Source organism: Ischnura elegans, chromosome 5, assembly GCF_921293095.1.
Source record: "Ischnura elegans chromosome 5, ioIscEleg1.1, whole genome shotgun sequence".
Taxonomy (NCBI): domain Eukaryota; kingdom Metazoa; phylum Arthropoda; class Insecta; order Odonata; family Coenagrionidae; genus Ischnura; species Ischnura elegans.
This window is the reverse complement of record NC_060250.1, coordinates 29,139,940-29,163,128: the sequence shown is the minus strand read 5'-3', so window position 1 is coordinate 29,163,128 and position 23,189 is coordinate 29,139,940. Positions and strand designations below refer to the sequence as shown.

The 23,189-nt window shown below is 37.5% G+C and overlaps 1 protein-coding gene across 2 annotated transcripts in view; it reads left to right on the top strand.

Annotated features, from left to right (window-relative positions):
- The window catches only part of LOC124158644 (metabotropic glutamate receptor 2-like), a 630,302-nt gene that overhangs the window by 549,797 nt on the left and 57,316 nt on the right, over positions 1–23,189 (top strand). For both annotated transcript variants that reach the window (XM_046533848.1, XM_046533849.1), the window contains one exon: positions 16,408–16,565. In XM_046533848.1, coding sequence (XP_046389804.1) covers positions 16,408–16,565 — 158 coding nt within the window. The remainder of the gene's footprint in view (positions 1–16,407; positions 16,566–23,189) is intronic.

The window sequence follows — 23,189 nt, the reverse complement described above, 5'->3', positions numbered from 1 at the left end:
GCGTCATCAACTTGAACGGTGTAAAGAAGAGGACGATGTTCGACTTAGAATTCACGTTGTCGTGAAATAGGCCAAAAATTAAAATTCCCTCAGAAAGATAACCAGTTTTCTCGAGAACAGATGGTGGTCGAACTAAATTATAGGGATACTTTTTCTGCTTGTTATGTATTAATGTATGCAATATATCCACTTATGTTTTACCATCCATTTATTTTGTTATTCTACCTGTCAAGATAAGTTTACATAGAACATTTTTCCAATCTCCTAGGCCTGCCTCCCGTCTTCAAATCAAAATAGGGCTCTGTCATTTTCATTTTATCTAAAATTCCCATTCTCTTCCTTCCTTTCCCTCGTTTACCCAATATTCTTCCTTCTAACATTGCTTTCAAAATCCACTCTTCGATCAATAGTTGCTCCATCCAAATCTTGTCACATCCGCATCTCAGCTAGAAACTGCCTCTCTTCACTCCTCCATTGACACTGGCACCCACCATGCCACTTTGTCCCTCCTAATCCTCTCCGTCCACTTGGCCTTCTCCATACTTCTCCAAACTCACGTATCGTACCCTCAGTCCTTTCTCACCCTCCTTCCTAAATGTCCATGTTTCCGCACCGTAAAGCGCTACACTTCAGATCAGAATCCTCACTAGCCTTTTCTTTATGCGTTGAATATCTCCACCTCCTCAATTTTTTGTACACTTCGCATTCCTTGCCCGCGATACTTTGCAATGCTTCATAACTCAAGTCTTCTTGTGATTAATCCACATTATATATCTGCCAAAGCTGGTCCATTGCCTTCAATAGAACATGCAATCCCATCGGTCACTGGCTTATCAAAAAACCATCATACCGGAGCTTCACTGATCTGAGCATCTTTTTCCAATTTAGGTATGTTATTTTCTCGCATTTTTTCAGTGCATTTGAGGAAAAAATGCATTTAATTATATCCTATTGCTATTTATAGATTTAGATCCTAAAAAATGCTCTGCAGAATTATAAAAATTTAGGTCTTTGTGATAGGTTTTGTTGCTTCCCGTCAATGAAGTCATTATAATGCCTGGTGAAATAAATGCTTCGTTGAATTCGCATTGTGCTATTACACTGAGAAGGTGATGCGTTTTTTGATGCTGATTTTCTGTGTATATTTTTTTGTCAACTGCCAGCAAGAGATAGGGAGCGTATTCTGCCATTGACAGTGCTTTTTTACCTCTTTGGGAATGTGTTTATGATGTCAGGGGACTCGTATCTTTTGACGCATCGGATATGGTAGGGTATTTGGAGAAGGCAACAGGCAGTTGAGGTCATTTTCGTCGTTCAGTATGGGTAAACATGGAAAAGGACAGAGAAATCCGGTGACAGAATAGCCTACTCTTAACGACAGGCACCATGGGGACAACGGTTTGTCCGGGCTCAGAGGTCGGAATGCTGAACTTCAAATGCCCCAAAAACGCACTTAGGCAGGGATCCGGCTGCTTCTGAATAACCAGAATTTGAACCTGGTCCTTTGAGATCGGAGACACTTTAGCCACCACACCATGCTGATCCTGTGGTTTAGGATAATGTAATGGACTTGCACTGTGCCTTGAGGTGTTCAGGGCTTTTGCACGTGCCCACAACTAAAAATATCAGCGCAATCAACTCTGATTTACCCACCATCCGTATCTATTCTCTAACTTCATCCTCTTACCCAGTTTCCCCTCCGGGTCGATTTCCGGTCAAGGCCTTGAAGGCGATGCCTTCCCTCAACATCAATTTCCTATCACGATAGGCTCTGTCTATTCCGCCTCAGGAGTATCGGATACATCTCCTCCGTAGAGATGAGGCCTATCGTGCTGGCAGTGAGTAATAGCAGTGTGCTGGGTAGTCTGTTTGCGTTGCTCGCTCCCTTCTCAAAGCCTGAGGAGCAGTAGGCTTATCTTGCTGAGATAGGGCTTCTTCAAGGACTCGCCCTTCTAGATGGTTAATTCTCAACCCAAAAACGAACCAACCTTAGGCTAGTTATGAAATAGTATGACTGAATGTGGCGCATAACTCAATAATTATTTTTGCCAGTAAAGAAACTGAAGAATTCAATTGATTCGGCTTTTACTTTGTAAAATTCCATGTTGAAATGAAAATACACAACCGTGGTAACTTTTCACTGGAAAATTATTTATTGGTACAACGCGTTTCGACGCTGAGGCGTCATTCCCCTCCCCAAATTTCCCCCCCTGTATAACCCTTCTCCTTCCCCCCCTGCCAGAATTAGGGTATTTATTGGATTGCCGATATAATAAACAGGGTACTTGAGAATGACGCCTCAGCGTCGAAACGCGTCGTACCAATAAATAATTTTCCAGTGAAAAGTCACTAGGGTTGTGTGTTTTCATTTCAAGGAAACTAAAGCTGGGATTCACGATAAAATTTTAAATTTCAATGAGTTATAAGTCATCTTAGTCTAAAACGTCTTGAAAAATATATTTGAACCATTCTTCAGCCACTCCCCAACAGTAGCAACTACTTAGGAGCAAAATAAAATCGCTTGTTTAATCTTTGTCCTGTTTACATGTTATTATTCGTTTAATAAGATAACTTGCCATGTTTAACATATAAATTAAAAGGAGGGAATGTGAAAATTTTGTAATATTTTAAAATTTCCCAATTCCCTAGCAAAATGGTGATTACACGGCAATTTTTCCCGCTTCCCTCATTATTCATTAATCTGAATATATCTGTTTGGCATAGCTCTACTCTCAATTCCCCCAACAGCTTATTGTTCAACAATTACATAATTTTCTGCTTTGCACCTCATCCTAGGTCTTCCCCTATAATCCTTCCTTATTTTTGGTCTTTTAACGATGAATTTAATCTCACCACCGCGTATCATGATGTGGCAGAATAAGATTTCCCGTCTTCTACTCAAGATTTTCAAGAGACTTGTTCCCTACTTTTCTTAGTACTATTCTTCCAAGCTACTCACACAATTCTTCCAATTGATGGAAAATGCGCTAAGAATTTATCACGAGGATTGCGCTGGATATCTTAAGTTGGGAATTTCGAATCTGGAGTCAAGATAGGAAGGTTTAACTCGCCCCAGGGGAGGGCTTTAACAGTCTGGTGGGGCGTTTCCATGGAGACGATGAATTGTTAGAGGAGGAGGGAGGGTGAACAGAAGGATGCTTATCAGGATGCACTGTTGTACTATATGGAGAAGGCCAAAGTGTACGCGTTTGCTTTTCCAAGCTTCGTATATGTGTGCTGTTATGCAGGGCACATATCCATGGGAGAATAAAGATCAAAATCTCGTTTCGATGGGTAAATAAACATATGCTCTCAATATTTATCTCAATCTACTTCAAAACTTGTGCATGCGTAGTTAGTTCGTTACCCCACTACATGTTACTTTAAGGCATTATGATACAACGTTAAATATTATGTTTCATGGTAGTTTTTTTAATTTTTTAGTAGATTACTTTAAACAGTTTTAATACAAGCCTAAATGATAATATTTATAATTAATGACCAGCAAAGCAGAAAAGTTAGCGCGGTAAGCGCTGTTTAAATTCTTGGACTAAATCATGGATACGCTCAAAATGCCTGACAGTTAAAGGAGGAGGGAGGGTGAACAGAAGGATGATTGACGGACTAGATACGTCCTATTAATTTAAAAACGTAATGCTTTCCCGCGATGCGATTTTATGCGATTAAGGCTAGCTGATATTTTATTTGTCTTCATCGCCCATGCTACTTGTAAGTGTAATATGATCATTTGTAATTAAATAGGCTATTCCCATAAATATCACTTGTAACTCATTCCAGATTTCATTTATGTTCGGAAAGACTTAGATATCTGCAGAAATATATCAATTACGTCCAGTCGTGACATTCCATACTGTCTTCGAAAATCAGTGATTACGTTGCTGGAATGTGCTGCTCCATTTCTAATGACAACCGAACTTTTAGGGTTTCACTACTTAGGCAGAAAGGGTTTCTGTACACAAGCCTATGATCTGTTTACGTCACAAAATATAAGCAATGGGGAAATTAAATTTTCAGTATATTTTTGGAAAGGATGTATCTTAAAAGTCATTAGGATGCATCGTCCATGCATGTGGTGATTTTTTAGAAAAAAATCAAAAGCTTTTTTCAGCCTGCGTGCAGTTTCTGACCCAATATACAATGAAATGTACAGTATACTGCTGCAAAGATTGTTCCTTGCGGTTTGAATGACAAATGCATGCTATATTGCATAGATATCTTCTTGAATATAAAGGTACGGTAGGAATGTTCGAACACTTTTTTTACCAATCATTTAAGCTATAATTTTCGGTATTGAGATGAAAAATCACGAAATGCTTTATTAATTACATAACCTATTTCTGAATTCGTTAAAGCAGTACCCTATGCTGCTTTCATGGAACGGGAATGGACGAATCGTCTCTTCTCCAACTTCATGTCCTTCACAACACAACTTCACAACACATCGTCCAGAAAGATTATAAACCAAACTACGCAAAAATACTAATCAGACAACTAGAGAAAATGTTCAAAAGAAAGAAAAAATAAAATAAAGTTTCCCATTGAATTGGGGAGGATGCGGTGTCTTTCCTGAAATTTAATTTATGCCAGGTTAAAGGGCAATTCATTCAACCATTCTTAATAGAAACTTTAACGGCTTTATTTCCTGGCATGAGATGAAGCAAGTAGGAGAGCTAGTAGGATGATGGTACTAGTGAGACACAAACCGGCATCAATTCTAGGAAAATGTGTATATTCAAATTCAGAAAGGGCTGAAAAAATGCAAGCATATGCCCGTTTTAGTTTTGACTTAAAACTACTTGAGTCAAAATGTATTCACTTTAGCCTGAGTGCTAATTAGCACTAATACTGTTATTTCCTAAAGAAAGGTGCACGCATGAAACGCAGCTGTTTTAACGTGTTTCTCTATTGCTACCAAGTTTCTTAACATTACTTGTTACTTACTTTTACAAGGTTATTTTTTATCAAAATACCGTTGATGGGATAGAGTAAATTTAGAACTTCCTAAGGTCTAAATTACTTTTTAGGAGCATTTATGGAGATAGTGACTCAATAAGAGCTTTTGTTGTCTTACATCAATTTAATATGGCCATCATTTACGAAAATTACAAATAACACTTAAAAATAAGGAGTAGCTAGGAAAAGATTTCGTCTATCTATTTTCCTAAAATGCGTTACGACTCTTCTAAAATCAATTACACGTTTGGTTTGAGGCTTATTTTTTGATTGAAGGCACGTGAGAGTAGTTGATCTGGTTCATTAATTTCTCACGGTTTTTCTGTGCTCATGTTTCTATCATAAAAATATCAAACCGAATACTGAGGTAAAGTTTGCAAATTTGAGATGCAGAAAAATGTTGGCAAGGGTCTATTTATTAAACCCTCACAATTTAAAGGTGATTGTACGATTAATTAACCAGTAAAAAGCAGCGAAATAAGAATGGTCAAGCTTGAGTAATGTAGCCTTTAAATTAAAATTAATTTTTTTGCGAACAAGAGTCTAGAGGAGGTGTATAAAAAAAAGCTAGAATGGGAAACATGGAATTGGTGAGTTTGCTTCGTCTTTTCTGAATTTCAAAGCGTCCAATGTGCAATGACGGGCGATTTATTTACCCATGGGGAGAGAGATGGTGTAAGGGGAGCTTACGAGATCACGATCGGCCGGCTTAAGAGGCTAATCCATCCAGCAGCACGGACGCACATTCTGTTGCATTGTGGTTCCCTCCCGTGTGTATGGAACTCTTCTCCCCTCGGGGCGATCAGTGGCGTGACCTCTCGTCCAATGAGAATCCTCGCAGCTGACCTTGCTTATCCCGGAGATCCACTCCTGACCCCTTACCTCTCACTACCGTGCGGTAGAGATACGGTAATCCTTGGGCACTAGCAGCCTGGGCCCTAATAATTTGCGCTGAACGAGAGAAGAAATAGGACCGAGAGGTTACTTATTTGAGTCTCTGGATTTCCGTTTTCCTGAGAGGAAATTAAATACTCGCCAACTGTTTTTCATAGTTTCCAACGCTACGCGTTTGATTATTTTTTCAAATCAGTTGCCATTTTATTTTAAGAAAACGTGCCTCTGATGCCTAAAATGTCGACCTAGAACTTAATTATGGCTTTTTTGACTTCCATCTGCATTGCCTTTCTTTATCTACTGGCATACAATCGGCATTCATACCTTGTATGATAGGTGCGCATCCTAGACCACTTGCATACCGATTCTTTAACATTATTGATGGCGTAGTTTAAAAAAAATATTTAAGATTTGGATGTTTATTGCTAATAGAAAAACTTTGGAAGTAGCCACGGAAAATAACAAATCATTATTTTAAAATTGGGATAAAGCGATACATCACGATTATGTTTGATCAACAATATGGTATAATTAATATACTGTATTTGCGTTGAATGAATCTACATCTACCTACTACCCCGCAAGTCTCTTCAATGGGCTTGTGGTGGGGGTTTTAAGACGGCAACCTTCAACAAATAGAAAGTAAATGCGCGTACATAGTTCCACCTTGAATTTATTTTAAGTCATTTATTGATCTAGGAAAACACAAATATCCTTACCTCTCCGTCCAGCAATATATCTCTCTCATAATCCATTTTCGGGTGTACGTCTGCGTGCTTAATATTTGTCTCAACGTTTCATTCCACTTACTTGGAACGTCGTCAGGAGAATGAAAATATAAACAGGGATGATGAATATAATTTAAGCCATGTGTGGAAGAGATATATTTCGAAAATTTAATAACAATATTCCACTTTTCATCTTCCTTTTTTATAGTAGATGTTTTAAAGAAGTTGGCTCTTATTTTATTTTTATTTACTTTTTTAAATACCTTGACAACAATGGACCAGTTTTTCCAACGGTACGATAGATGTTTATATTTTCATTCTCCTGACGACGTTCCCAGTAAGTGGAATGAAACGTTGAGACAAATATTAAGCACGCAGACGTACACCCGAAAATGGATTATAATAGTGCATCTAATCGCTGCGAAAACCTTAAAACGAAAATATCTCTCTTATTTTATCGTTTCTGTTTCTCTGACAAATATCTATCCATTCATAATTGCTATCTTCCGAGTTTTATGAAAGGTATGTGCAATAAAAATCGTACAAACCTATTGTGGTGATCATTTTATTGCAATGGACATTTTTTATGCAAGCAATCTAAGAAATATAGCGTACTAGCTGACCCGGCGAACTTCGTATCGCCTAACAATTAATGAACTTACAGTTTACTTACACCATTTATAAATCAAGAGCGGCTGTATCGTTTTTAATCATTTTTAATTTATTATAATGAAATAAGGATACAAATTCAATAAAACTACGTAAATGAGTACCAAAATTGCTTGTCAGAAAGACATTTTCTTTATTGAATCTACATTGGGTGGATCGGAGCACGTTTACGCGGATTTTTTTCAACAAATTTTCTTACGTTTTAGCTTAAGAAATTTTGGGCATTGTGGTTTAATAAAGCAGTTCATGAAATAAAAATTATACGAATTCAGTGGTTGGCTATTTGCGTTATTAGCTGTAAAAAAAATGTTTTGAGGTCCAAGTCCGTTGCATACAGTTGGCCCATTCAGGGGGGAGGTTGACACAACCCCAGACCGACGCTTGACTGATGCTCAAAATCGTGCAAGAAAAGCCCATATGAGGCAGCATTTGCATTAAATGACTTAAGGCGCGCCAGTTTTAGTATCTCTGTTTGGTAAAAATGCACTGCGTAAACGTACTGCATGCGTAAACGCACCACGGTGAGCCCTACACATTCGGGTTTAATGTCTTGTGTCAAGCACTTCTGATAAACAACAGTTTTTGTTTTGTTATCAGGCGCAAGATGAAGCAGATGAAGCTAAATAAATATAGCGAAGCAAAGCAGTGACGCAGCGAGGGGAGGTTTTGGGGAATAACCCCCACCCCTCCCCCAAGAGCTTAGAGAATTTTTTTATGAAAGATTTTGTTATTAATATTAGGGGGACGGATGACTAACAAACAAAACATATTTAACTATTCACACAGCCGCAAAACCCACTATTTTGAACTGTTTATCTATTTTGTAAAATGTCTGAGGGAAGTGCCCCCACACTTCCCGCTTACCTTAGCGAGTTTTCTATACCCTACAGACCCGTGGTATTAGCTGCGCCCAAAACCCCCTATCCTAGCTACGCAATTGAAGGGAAGGAAGAAATACAGAGGATGGTTTATCGACTCGTGAACATAGCACGTTAAATTGACCATGAGAAAATCATGGGTTTTCATTAGCACATGAGCACAAACAACACAAAAGCTGAAAGACTGACCATGCGATTTTTTTAATCGTTATCACGAATGCAACACGAATTGGAAATTGAATAAGTTTAAGCTCAAAAGGGCATATGAGTTGAGATAATGGAATCTACGGAATAAGGACTTCCTCACCTTTGAATTTTACTTTGAGTGAAGTTGCGTGAATCACATTCATTACCAATTATTTTAATCACCAAACACGTTCCGTTGGATAGTTATGGTTGGTTTAGGCTTCGAAAGATCATGGACACAGAAACTACATTTTTCTGTAAATCGTGCCTTGGTAAGCCAGGTATGTCCAAGGACTTAAAATATTCAGATAGATAGTTGGTGATTTCTTCTTCGTTTGTTACACATTTAAAAGATTCGAATTCATGCAGAGTACGAACTATTTGAATTTACCTCGTTTTAGTCATCCGCATCTTAGTTCTTGCTCGCTAAATCAACCATCTTTGATTCTTTTGGAGATCAATCATATTCTGGAACTCTTTGTTGATGAGCTCACTGAAACTAATTTGAAATCATTCCGAGGAAATGAGTTAAAACTACTCGATTCCTCGACAGGAACACGGACATTACCGTTTGTCAACAAATGCTTGGAGATTTGTTTACAAACACGGTAGTGAAGTGTCAAATCGAGCTGGGCCACGGCTGGGCTTACAATTAGCTCGAATTAAATTTTTTAAATGTAATTTCAATTTAATTAATATTTTGAATATATTTAGTAATTAAAATGTTATATTGTTACTAAATTCAGTTATCAAAGTGGTAAAAACAAAACAAATTATTTAATTTGTAGTTTTGACCGACTTATCAATTGTTGTGTTACTATAACTCCTAAGAGCATGTCCATAGGAAAGAGATGATTTTTTTTTGTGAAATTATCCTATTTTTAATAGCCTATATGTTAACCCCGCCTGAGACGAATCCAATGAACCAAATCTCATCGAAATCGGAGCAGCCGTTCTCGAGTTATAAGTGTTCTAACTAACACGATTTTCGACTTTCTTTTATATGTATAGATTTATGCAATGGCATTTTGAAATCATGCTTCTTTGAAAAGGGGATAAATACTGTAAGAAGGGTTTTTTTTATAGACTGACGATTCCTGATCAAATGTTACCGCTGGTAATTACAAGAGAAACTTAAATTCCAAGTGCTCCTTTTATTTCGATTCAAATTTATTGCCCGCTATAATTTGAATTTTCTCGTAGTTTTCCCTGGAAATTAAGAGTTCAACCCTTTTTTGCTGTGATATTTGCGTGGTGAAAAACGTAACTTAAAGACTATTGCTAAGTTTTAATTAACGTTGAAGTTCATTTATGGTTTGGTCATCAGTAGTAAGTAATTGAGATTATTGGCGGAAGCATTATTGTGCCAGATCATCCTTGAGTTTTATGTTAAGTACTCGCTTTGCTCGCTGGGGGGGCTCTGCCCCCCCTAGGCCCCCCCGAAAAAGGCCTGCGGCCTGTTATGCTCACTGCGTGAGGGCTTACACTTTTTGTTTGCTACTTGTTACTTAAGGATCGTTTACTTTTAAGCTGGCTAGCTTAGGTATAAGCAATATTTCCACTTTTACGTAAAACGAGCGCATGGTACGTAGGCTACAATATGAATGTAAATATTTATAAAGAGAAACGATTTTCTGAGGGGCTAAAAAAGTAAAATAAATTTCTACGAGTTTCTCGAACTTATTCAATTCAAATACAAAAAACGTTGAGACCACGTTCCACTGTAACACCCAATGCATACGTAATATCATAACATAACGACTTTACGTATTACCATGAAAAACACGTTTATTAATTATTTTCCACAAAACTCAACCAAATTCTTGATATACGAATAAGATGTAACAGCTGTTCCTCTTCGTAAGCGAATTACGTAGCGACTGAATATCAATATCTAGAACAAATGCGCCTTAGCATGAATTGAGGCTAGTATGACGAATTTTATCGAAATATAATTTATCCTGGTCGCGAATGAATTCACTTCAGAAATACCTCTATTTAAAGTTTTAATGAATCGAGATACACAAATATCTCAGCTTTAATATCCAACGCAATGCGCAATAAATCTGGTGAGTAACGGATCACAGCCTTTGGTGTACAAGACATTGTGAATGTCAAGATTTCGATAATTTTCACAGTTGAATAACTTAGTCACTCAAGGAAACGTACTTTTCGCAAGACAAATAATTGAATAAGAAATACCTTTATTTGAACTTATATTCCATATTGTATTATTCATTGCCTATTCACTCCTGCAGCTCACGGATAACATTGTACATTCAAAAGGACATTAACGAAAAAAAGAACGTAAACAAAAATAAAAAGTTAACCTTCACAAAAAATGAAAATATAATCATTGTTACCTACCTATATTATGTAAGACTTGTTTAAAAGTCTTTCTACTACAATCGTGTATCGCCAACAAGATACGAACTATATTCAACAGCACGAATCATATTTCTAAAATGGCATTTAGTGCACTTGTTAACTTTGAAATTAATAACCACCACACTTCCGATGTAATATACCAAAAACAACAACTAATTTCCTACCTTATATTTCTCCGCTTTTCATTTGAATGCGCTTTGATTTAAACAGATGTTTGTTCTTCCGGAAAGCAGACGCAAAGAAATAGACACTCCAAATATTATTTTCCTTATTTCCTTCCTTATATTTATCAGTTTTTCGTTTTAATTCCTTTATCTTCTTTCCCAATTTAGCTCCTCTTGTTTGCATAAACAAATATGTTGCTATGATTGTTTGCTTGTATGACTGTCGCGCCGCTACTGGAATTTGGTGGCCATTTTTTGAACTAATCCCCATACTCAATTTCATATGAATAGACAGAGAAATAATTGGAAATTTTTAGTTTTCATAATTTTTCCTGGGGTTTCAGACAATTTTAGAGGGGGTCTTTATAAGACTTTTTGTCGTATCTCGTCTCGTTCACCCCAAACATTTGTATGAGTGAGTGAATGAATGAATGAATGAATGAGTGGTCGTTAGGGGACTTTATAGAATATAGATTCCGTTTTTGTGGGAATTATAGATAAAATCAACGAGAGTTTTTAATCAAAGTTTGCCTAGTCGTGATATTTGCAGAATTTTTGCAACGGAAGTAAAAATAGAAAAATTTATTTTGTCATACGCAATTTAATTCAAAAATTTGAACAGAAACATTATATAAGAAATGTTTTGATGTGCCGCTATCCTTTTCCTGCTGCTTTTCACTTTAGAGGTCCATCAACCTTCGGTGTAGCTTGGCTACATTTCCTTCTCGTCTGTTTAATTCCTAAAAGTCTTGTCATTTAACATTAATATCCCTTCACTGGGGTCGGTACTTTCGAAATTCCTGGGAGTTTCTTGAAGTCTGTTCCGTCGTGAATTCCAGCAGTCCACAATTTTGTGGCCATCAAAACGCCTTTGACAACTTTAATTTACCATCCGATTTCTTCTTAAAAAGTTTGAAGCAGTGATAATGGAAGAATGTTGGCCCTCTTGCATTATAGAAGCCTTTTTAGGTAAATAAGCAAAATTCGAGGGAAATCGTTTACTTGTTACAGCTCTACTATTTCGTATCAATTATGCAGATCATACCGAGTTAATTACTCGGTAATTACCTTGGTATAATCTTTAAGTTTTACTGTATACTCGATTCAAATTTATTGATAAGAAGTTCAAATTCTAGAATATAAGTAATATTTTTCAGCGCCTTAATTTATAAATGGCCGATTAAAAACAATACATTTGTCCATAAATTGATCGTTGAATCTTTGCTTTTTGAAATTGAGGTTATAGAATGCATTCTTAAACAGCTCTAATATTGCAGTATCATCTCAAAACTACCATTAAAAGAGATTGATTAAGTGGCCATATTGTAGGTAACTTTAAAAAAATCATTTTTTCTGATATTTCAAATGACAATCGGAATTTCCGCTATTGAGTGGTACCCTCTGAAATTTTTATGCAAGTAGAATATCTACATCTACATAATACCCCGCAAGCCGCCTAAAAGGCGTGTGGCAGGGGGTGTTAGGACACCAGCCGTTTACAGCTAAAAAAAAAAATTAAGTGCTCAAACGAAGTTGGGACTAGCGTTTATTAAAGTCCTTTATGGTTCGGGGGAAAAACGAAATTGCATATCTATCCGTTCGGCAAAACATCTCTCTTAATTTATCACTTCTATCGGACCTGGAAATATAGTGTGGCTCTAATATTATGTTCTCTGTGTCGCTCTTAAAGATATCCATTCTCAATTGTTCAAGCAATCTAAGCCTAGCGCGCAGCCTCCGAGTCTCCAACGGCTCCCAGCCTAATTCGCTTAACATCTGGGTAACACTGTCTGTACGCCCGTAGCAGTTTTTGACGAAACGCGCAGCCTTCCTTTGAATTTTATTCAGTTCGCGGATTAAGTCTTTCTGCACCGGATCCCATATGCTCGCTGCATATTCAAGGTGCGGTCGGACGAGAGCGAAATAGCACCTTTCCTTTACTTTCTCGTCCGAAAATCTTCCCACAATACGCTTGACGAATCCTAATTTCTTCAGGGCTGTGCCGCAAATATTCTTTATATGTGTTCCCCACGTGAGGTTCGAGGTTATCGTAACTCCCAGGTACTTCACTTCGTCTGTTGCCTTTACATTAATGCCATCCACTGCATAAACATGGTTAGAGTTGGACGAATTCCGCAAGAAATGTACCGCCATCCATTTGCTCAGATTAAGTTTGAGTCCCTCTTCTCTTGGCTCCACAAATGAACGTTGTTTAGGTCAGATGATAGAATTTCATAGTCAGAGTGATCACTAATTTCGCGATAGATGACAGCGTCGTCAGCAAATAAACGTATTTTACTGCTAATGCGGGAGTAAATTATTATATATATATGATGTATATTCGTAATTTTGAATTATATTGGTATGTTTACCTGATCGATTTAGGTAAAATGCTTTTGCAACTCAGTGAAACTATTAATTTTAGTATTACCACTGCAATAACAGATAAACGATAAATATCCTCAATAACGATATACGAATAATGATAATAATCCTCAATGTTTCACTCTTGAAAATTTTCATTCTATCAACTTCGATATTTTTTCGAAAGCTTCGAAAACTAAACTTTTTATTTCGTATTTTTAACCAAATATGACACCTCATTAAAGGTGTGAAATTTTACAAGATGGTAACAAGCTTTAGAAAAATCGTTCACCACACCCGAGGTGGCTCAAGCCAAAACTCACCAGCATTTTATAATAATAGGACAATGATTGTATTTGATAACTCGAGGTAGAGTTAGAGAAAACCGGTTTGTTCTGGGAACTTGTTGTATGGAGGCATCCCAATGAAATCTTCACATCTGACGAGGCATCCCTTATATTCTTGGTTCATCTTCTGTCCATAAAACCAGCCTCAATTCCATCCACCCTTTCATCGCCCGCACGAACTGGAATGAGTGAGTGGGAAAGTGAGCCGTCTGCTCATTGAGGGCGAGAGACTCACACCGCACCCTATCGAGGTGAGCCGCAAATCACTCCCAAGAGAGAAAGGGTGCCTGCGTGGAAGAACGGTTTCTACTTCTCCCGAGAGGGTGCGGGCATATAGTCTCTCCGCCATGACTATGTGTGTGATTGACTGGTTGTGCGCCATCCTCGTAGATTCGACCGAGCAATTTTCCATTTTCCGGGCCACTGGGGCGGCAAACCGCCACCTCCCTCTCTCTCTCCTTCTCTTTTATTCTCTCTCTTCCCTTCTTCACACCCCTTGTCTATAGCGACCGCCGATTCTGCCGTCGCTTTGGTGGTGGTACGGGTCGCTGTGGGCGGATCCACCGTCTCATCCATACTCCATTGACTACTCTCACTCTACAAGTGCTAACCAATAGGGTATCCTCTACCGCAGCTGGCCCCTTGCAACCGCACCATACCCTTTTCACCGCGCCCTTTCCTCGCCCAATGCCCGCACCACCACCGAATGCCCTCTGCGGCCGACGGGACAGATCTAATTTTCTCCGTCGAAGTTCTTTACTGCGGTCGAACCCGGTACGTTTGAGTAGGGTGCCCTCATCTCAGAACCGGCAGGACGAAGTTTCTCGCAACCGTTATCAAATCTCATTCTTGCTTGGATGAAAGCTTCTCGGATTTCCAACCGGGTCAGGGTCTGCATGGTGTAGGTCCAGGGTCTGCATTGGTAGGAAAGGGCCTACACCATGCAGACCCTGACCCGGTTGGAAACCCGAGAAGCTTTCATCCACGCTATTCACCGGGTAAAGCTCAGATTCTTCACTCATTCTTGCTCCTTATGTTCGTCAAATTTTTCCGAAGAGATATAGCGGAAAAATATGTGGTATGATAAAAAAAATGTTGTCCTGCCCACTAATTTTATCTAACAGTTCACAACCCATGTTTAGATTGGGTAATAAGGATCATTCAACCCGATGGGATACCCGAGAAGAGTTTAACCGCATTGTTCGCCGGGAAAGCATCAAATCATATTACACGTGTTTCTTTGCTTTATTATCATCATCAGGTATACTGATGTACTGAGTACCTGATAATGATTGTACATCAGTTGAAACACGTGTTATGAATAGGGTAGTTTCCTTCATCAAAGAAAACGAAAGGCATTGATTGCGATTCGTTACCCACCATTAGTGTATTCATAATACACAAATTATTTGGTTTTTGAAATACCAGTTTAGACGAATGGCAAGGGTCAAATTTTATCCTCATTTGAAAAAGGCCAGATTGGCGCCCATGCGATTCCACTCCGCATGACGTCACAGGGACCTAGTTTCTACACGAGAGGATAGGAGTTATGCATCGTCTGAGGTTACCAATGCAAGCATGAGGCACAGAGCTCAGGGAAACATGTCTTAATAATCACCTATTAAAACTGGCTAATGTCGGAAAGTTTTCTTCGTTTGATAAGGTATTAATAAACCTTTTTTAAGCCAAGCGCTACCGTTCAGCAAGGTACTCAGCTATCCGCTAGCATCCTGCGACGTATCAGAGCTAAGCCTCGCCTCAAGGTCACCTCACCGGGCGGGAGGGGGAACCAGAAATACGACGTACGGAGATATTTCCCGACATTCATACTTAAGCGTCGCGTTTTCGCGCGCTTGAAAATTTTCACTTTTCATTTAATCGCGAAAAATAGATGTTGTCATTTAAAAATCTAAAAGCGCGAAATACGTACTCCAGGAGTAATAATCTTTCGATTAAGGCAATAAAAAAATAATAGGAAACCACCCTATTGCTAAATAAAATTAGTGGGCTGAACAATATCTTTGTTTATCATCCTCGTGTTCAGATTATAATTGGGCAGCGACGTTTGCGTAATCAAGACAATCGAGGTTATCCACATTTTGTTATTCCCTATGTTTCTACACATTCTTTTTAGCCGTTATACGCCACGTCTTTCCTTTTTCATTTCCATCTTTTATTTTCCAAACAGAATTGATTCAAATGAAACGGAGCGCATTTCTTGATTTAAGGTTGCGCGGATCATTGCAGCTGTATTCCTTGTTTTCAGGTGTACCCCACTAGCTATATGTGCTATATCTTGACGTTTCATGAACTCCCCTGGTGCAAATATAAGTTTATCATGTACGTCGTAAATAATGTAATTTCATTCGAAAAACAGCAACATTTGCATGCACTGATGCTCTCTGAAGTAATTCCTCGCCCGGAAATAAAGCTGTTTCAACAAGCGGTAGAATTTCCCTTACGATCAATGACGGATTAATATCGTAAATTGAGGGTCTAGTGTATTTTGTATTTCAGGTGCAATAATTTACTCTCCCCTCCTGTGACCGTAGGGCATATCAGTAGCATCGAATCGACCCTCGAATTTTAATTCTTGCAACCCTCTCGGTAAAATCACCTTAACGAGTTTAATGCCTTTACTTAACCGTTACTATATATTGTACACAGAAGGTAAAGAATAAACCCTTAAAGTATGCTATAAGCCAGGAATTCTATAAATATGTTTTACAAAAGTTTCAAATTCATTTTTTCTGCACACCAAATCCGTAGATGGGCCTCGAAGTTTTAATCGAGCAATACCTTCCTTTTTCCGCAGGGTCCATCAGCAATATCGACGGGGGTGCGGCGTCCGACTACAGCTGCAGCAACCGCTCCTCGTCGGTGCGCAAGGTGATCTCGGGCGTGGTGGGTGCCGCATCCAGCGTCACCTCCATCCAAGTCGCCAACCTGCTCAGACTCTTCAAAATCCCACAGGTGGGTTTCACCTCTCTTGCATATTTCCCTTCATATTTCTCTCCGCGTCGGGCGGCATTCCTCACATATTGATCGAAGGAGACATTTGTGAAGTAGGCGTTTTGTTGAGAGAACGTATCATTTAAGGCTCCATGATTTTCACAAATACCAATTTTTGCTTTGTTATCATTACTTGGAGTTTTTGAATGTGGTAGTTGGATCCAAGTGGCATCCAAAACCGTGAAAAGCATCACAAATTGCACTTTGAAGTTTAAAACGTGCAAGAGAAGGAAAGAGGACGCACGAAAAAAAATTTATCCGCAATAGTCAAGCAGTCCTACGTATTCCGACTACACGGTCGTTTTTCGATTTGAGCTTTATATATATTGAAAAATAATATAATAACCCGGTAAGTTTCAAGTACCTATACATTTATACCTCTACCTTTATACCAAGTATAACTTTATCATTTGAAGTTTTTATGCTTGGGATAACCTAGAGTGAAAATTTTCCAATGTGAAAATCTGTTTATTCCGTATACACTGAAACTTTCAAGACTATTTATTTAACTTATATTGCGCGTCACATGAAGAGAATGATCGAACAGGATTGATGCTTGCAAAATATAAAAAGATCATTTTTACCCCATCAGCACGTTTTCTCGATGTTGAGGCGATGTTTACGATTTATTATCCATTGATTGTGGTAAAACTTGTAGCAATTAACTTTAGTCATTCTCATTGTGTAGATGAATTCTAAATTATGTAAGAATGAGCGATAATGAACAGTTTTTTTTCCACAAAATGTAATTAACTTTGACCCAAGTTTTAATATTGATACTTCACTGTCATGATTTTTCCTTAAATTCCCTTTGTGGCAAAACACGTAATTATTCATCACTCATTCATGACCATTCTCTGATTTTATTTTCTTAAAATAATTTTTTTAATTCAAATTAATTATAAAACTATCATTTAGGAAGGACAGTGATACAAATCCATACTTTCCGATTGAAGCTCAGCATTTGCAAAGTTACAGCACCAAGTCATTACAATTCGAAAAATATTCAAAGAGATACTAGCTTAATAAATTGCTCATGCAATCCCACCGTGTCCGCGGTCATTTATGAAACTATTTTAATACAAAACTTAATTCAGTAGTTTCGCCTATCACTTTTCTTATTTAGACTTTTTCACCTCAATATATTGATAGTATTTTCGAATATTGGGCAATTTATTGAAGAGAAACAGCATGTAAGCCAAGTTGGGTGCCTGAAAATATTGTTATATAACAGGCCTTCAAAACATGGGTGAGTAGAATAACGTTAGCTTATGAGACCCTCCAGGAAATTTATAAGTAGCGATAGTCCATTTTGCAAGAATATAAGTACAGAATTCTATAATAACTAGGTACCAGTGAATCCTATGTCCACTTCATCTAATGGTGGTTCTCGAACCTTATATATTTAATTTTTAGATGGTAATGCTAATTACTATCTTCGTTATTACCTATCCGAATTCACCAATTTCCGACCGCGCGAAAGTCATGAAAAGTTTACGTAATAAGTAGCATTTTAGCATGTATGCTCAAATGAACTTAATGGAGCTTAAATCGTTGCAATTCAATTTATTTGCAATGGGTTTATGGAATACCCACATAAAAGTTGCGATCTATCATTATAATTATTCAAAGTGAAATAATGGCGGCATTTTTTCTGCCTGGATTTATGATTAAATCTTCTAAATTTAGGCAAATGGAAGAAATTACATTTAAAAGTAATCTTATGTATTTTCTCAAACTCTTTTATCTAATCGTAGAACTGAAATAACAGTAGAACATTCTCAAATTGCCATAATTACTGTGAAATTGCTACGACTTACTTTACGAATAACGTAATGGAACCTAATATTTCCGTTTTTTTCCAATCTACTATATGAATTTAATTACTTGAGCAATTGCATTTCGATACAAAACTCTAACTTGCATACCAGCTTTGTGCTGGTGTACGGAAGGAATCTTGCTTAGCTATATTGCAAAGTATAGCCTACTAAGATAGTTCCCAAGAATCTCAAAATTATCGAATTTTCGTTTGAAACAACTTACGTACAGTTACGAATAATTTTGCTTTGCATGATCTAATCACAAGGCATATTTTTATTCTGAAGGATATTTTACGAGTCTCTACATAGCTGTAAACTGGTTTTTTCCTTCAGATACTGTTGTTGATTTTCTCATTACAAAGGAACCTGGTGCTTGATCAAAGCCCCGTTTGGCCTTCATACGTAACTGCTGCCACAAGGGATGATTTAATATCCAGGAACGCGGGAGGTAATCGCACGCTTGAGATGTCATTGAGGGCGTACGCAAGGCTGCAGAGGAACAACGGCTCAGGTAATGAAAGAGCCGATATTGGAAGCACGAAACGCATTTCAAAAAAAAGTGATCTGCGGCGTCTTGGATATGGGATATCAAGAGGGCGAAAAAACAAAGAATGCAATAAAGCGCGCGGAGAGTTTTCTTTTTTCTCTTCCGTGGGGCGCACCCGTGCGGTCGTCTGAGGAATCATTTCACGCTCCAACGGTCAAATGCGAGGGAGGGAGGGATGTGCATGCAAGTGGAGGGGGAAGGGGTTTGGGAGTGAGGGGTGGCAAGGGGTAGGTCTACCTCTCTGAACACGGAATTAGGGTGCAAGGATGCACGTGGGAGAGCGGAGCAGATGCTGCAAATTGTTGTGGCAAGAGCCCGGCCCGTGGATGTCGACGTCATAAAGGGTCGCTCATGTTCCGGTGGCCGTTGAGACAATTCTTGTGCTGGGTGATATTACATAATACTGAATATTAGTACGGACTGGTCTTGTAGAATATCGTGTACCCTACACCTGCATTCTGATAATGAGTAATAGGAATTATATCATTATGTCAGGCGAAAATTTGTGGAATAAGATTAACATTTCCAATGAATGAAAGCGAAAACTTATTTATTCCCCGTAAACTAAGTTTGCGGTCGGTTTCGACCTTTTAAATTGAAAAAATAGTTTTTATTCCATTTAAAATGCATTTATCACCGAAATATGATTTTGTTCTTTCCCGGCGCGGCGTATGATACTGTTCTTACCTTTTTCACTGGGTCAGTTTATTATAGGCCGAAGTTTCGATGGTTGCCTCTCCCATCGTCCTCAGTACATTAGAGCAATGGCTGAGGCAGCTGTCGATACGTCAGCCTACAAAAAACTCACCCGGTGGAAAAACCGATAATATTTAACCATTATTTATGACCGGTTTCAATCTTATGAGTCAGTCACAAATATATTATAGTTGAAATAACAAAGTTTTCGCTTTCATTTGTGAAAATAAATGGACAAACGGCGTGGTTCACTCTGCCCCGAAATCATGATTCATCGAAAGAATTCAGTGTTTATGATCAAAAGGTATGTTTTTGTGTAAATTATTCACTATTCAGCCATTGACTTAAAGTTTTAAAAGAAGCTAATAATCTCGACCCCTTTCCATAAGTTGGTGACATCATTTAAGTTCTGTTTCGGTTTTGATAAGAGAAGAAATTACTCCATGATTGGAAACATAAAAAAACATGAAGTCCATGTGCAGGAACTAAGATAAGATTAGAAGCAGTTACTCTCTTGTCATTAACTCGTGAAAACAAATTATCTGCGACAGGGTTGGCTCTATAAATTTTTCGTCGCGAACATCTCGAATACCTGTAATAAGTCATATTTTGGACCGTGATTTGTGCATTATATTTTTACAAAATCAGTTGAATTTTTAAAAACGAAATATTTCACTTTAAAGAAATTTGATTTCTATGTTAAAGGTCTTTGTTTTTGCTTTTTAGCAAAGGAAATAATGATTTTCCACTTTTTTAACTCATTATTTGCAACTGCAGATTTAGATACATTTATATAATTTCCGAGTCTTGAAGAGCGTATTGTAGTTGGTTACTATAAGTAAAACTTTTCCTTAAATTTTTGGGTATGAAACACTTGCACCGCCAGGATCGATGTTCATTACGTCGACATTTATCAGGTATTAGATAAAAATGAAACCTAAATATTATTTCGCTGCCACGTACCTTGTTTTAATCAAATTTTTCTTTTTAGTGGCATTATTTATTATATTTTATATAATAGAATACATAATTATCGAAATTCTTAATGTTTAGTCTATGAATGCGAATTAGGCCTTTTGAATTTGTGGTTAAATTGCTAGGCATAGCAATTGCAAATTCATGTTCAAACAATTTCTGACATTATTTTTGCATGGAGATTACTTTTAAAAGCAAGCATCTCTTTCAAGAATTCCTCGAAAACTCCAATATTGCATTTTTACATCTGATTTATATTCATCTAATCTACATGACAAGAAAAACATTCGAAAGAAGTTAATTAAAACTATTTAGAAAGAAAGGTAATGATTATTAAGTGACTAAAGAGCTAACCGAATTCTCATTTGCTATGACTCCCGTATGAAAAATCACAATTATAATTTTATGCAATGAGGTATTCTCTGAATCAAAATGCCATGCGCCCCAGCTTCCGACATTTCTTTGTCAGAGGAGTTGAGCGCTGAAGCCTACGTTTCTCAAATATTTGTTCCCACGCCATTCCTAATGTTGGAAGCATCTGTACACCTGCAGATGTTACTGCTGAAATCAAGTTTCTCCTTCATTAAGTCAAGTCTCTCGAGATACGAAGGGGGCCTTGACGCAGGAGTTCGCTGGAATGTAATTTGGCACCATTCCATCGCACTTCGGAATTCCAAGATTGAGTGAGACTTACTCTTATTGGTCTGAGCTATTCTTACAGTCGATATCCAATATCACTCCATTTCTCTGTTCATGTTACCTAAAATCTACTTCCTGAATATTTCATCTTCATATAAGTCTTCCAATCACAGTGTCTCATATTTTTCAGGCTCTTTATTATATTTCAGATACCATTCTCATTTTCATGCATTCATGTTTCTATCTTATTAAGCACAAAATTCAATTTTGGATCATCGCCAGTCTTTTCCCCTCTCATCTGCTAAAGAGTTTTTCAATAACTTTACTCCTGTTATCCACTGTCTCGTTCTGTTTCTCAATTTTCTTGCTAATATCTTTATGTAATATCCTGGCGTCATCAAGCTAAGTTCGCTTGTTCGAATCCAGGCCTGAGAAGGTTACCATAATTCTATTGATTTGTTAAAAAAACTCTGTCGTAAAATGCTACATTGAGCAGTTTTCGGAGAGTTGAAGTTACATTAATGAAAACAATAAAACGAAAAATTTACTTCTATGCCAACCAAGCGAATTAAAATTCTCGATCATTTTAGTATTTTTTGTTATTACTCATAGTTGTAGGTTAGTAGTAGCTAAAAGATTCTTGTATCGTTAGGGAACTCTGTTCTTAGTGTACTATAATCTTATACTTGGCACTTACCTAAGTCATGAGAGTTGTAAGGTCAGGAGGTGGTAGCCAATATTTGGTGGAACCTCTGTGCGTTCGAAAAGTGCGGTGGGGATGATGAATACATGGACATTAGCTGACTATAATATTTTACTACCCAGGATACTTCAACATTTACAAACAAAATTAATTTGGATGGAGAGCGAATTAATGGAGTATTGAATAGGTAATAATAAAAGCGTTTCCAAGTAGGCTTCCGCGGAGATTATGATGATATCTGGTGATTTTTCCGTGTATTCTTCCGCGTTTATCCATTTATCCAAAAAAATGGATAAACGTGGAAGAATACCCGGAAAAATCACCAGATATCAATAATAAAAACGCTTTTTCTTGTGCTCAATGTGCATAGCATATTTTTGATCGCATTATTTGTTTCATGAATGCTTGCTCCGAATCAATCCATTTACTTTGGGAATAATCTGATGTATCGCCGAAAAATATCAGGATCTCAGCACACCAAACTTCTTTTATCCCCTTAGATGTAATTTTAAATTAATTCAAATTTAACTGCTATTTATTCCTGAATTTGAGTGACCTACTAGCTCTATTTTGAAAGATGTCATCTCATGAAATGTGGAAAGCTATACACATTTTATGATAATTATAGCCATCGTAATGAAAATTTGTAGGCGTCACATTTTAATGCTGAGGTTTGTTTCCAGCTCCTCAGTTATCTGTCTGCATGACCTTATTTTTGATACATTCCAATCAATTTCTTGAATTTTCTGAACTCGTAAACCACGAACTTTTGGGTAAACTAATGGAAATCCACTTTTTGTGACTTATCTGCTGACTTCATCGTTCTACCAGTTCCTCAATAGAAACTTTAAAGAACGAGATATATATGAGAATGAATGGTTTTGTGGTCGCAAACCATGCATAAATTTCAAATTGGTTGATTAGTCCCGCCAGAATTGTTTTGGAACTAAATTCATAGTTGGTCTATGCCTACCCTTATTTAAGGGACTGATGTATTCTAATAGCCCGTACTTCGCTCTAGTACACAATTCTGTTGTCTGTGAGTTTGTAAAATTTCTTTCATCCTTGCTATTTTCTTTTATAACATATTTCTATATTCCAAAATATTTTTTTAGCTTTCAGATTACCTTTCCACTCACGCTCCCTTCGATTCATTCTGTGCAACGAAAGAGATAATTTTAATGCATAAGCTTCATCAAAAATTG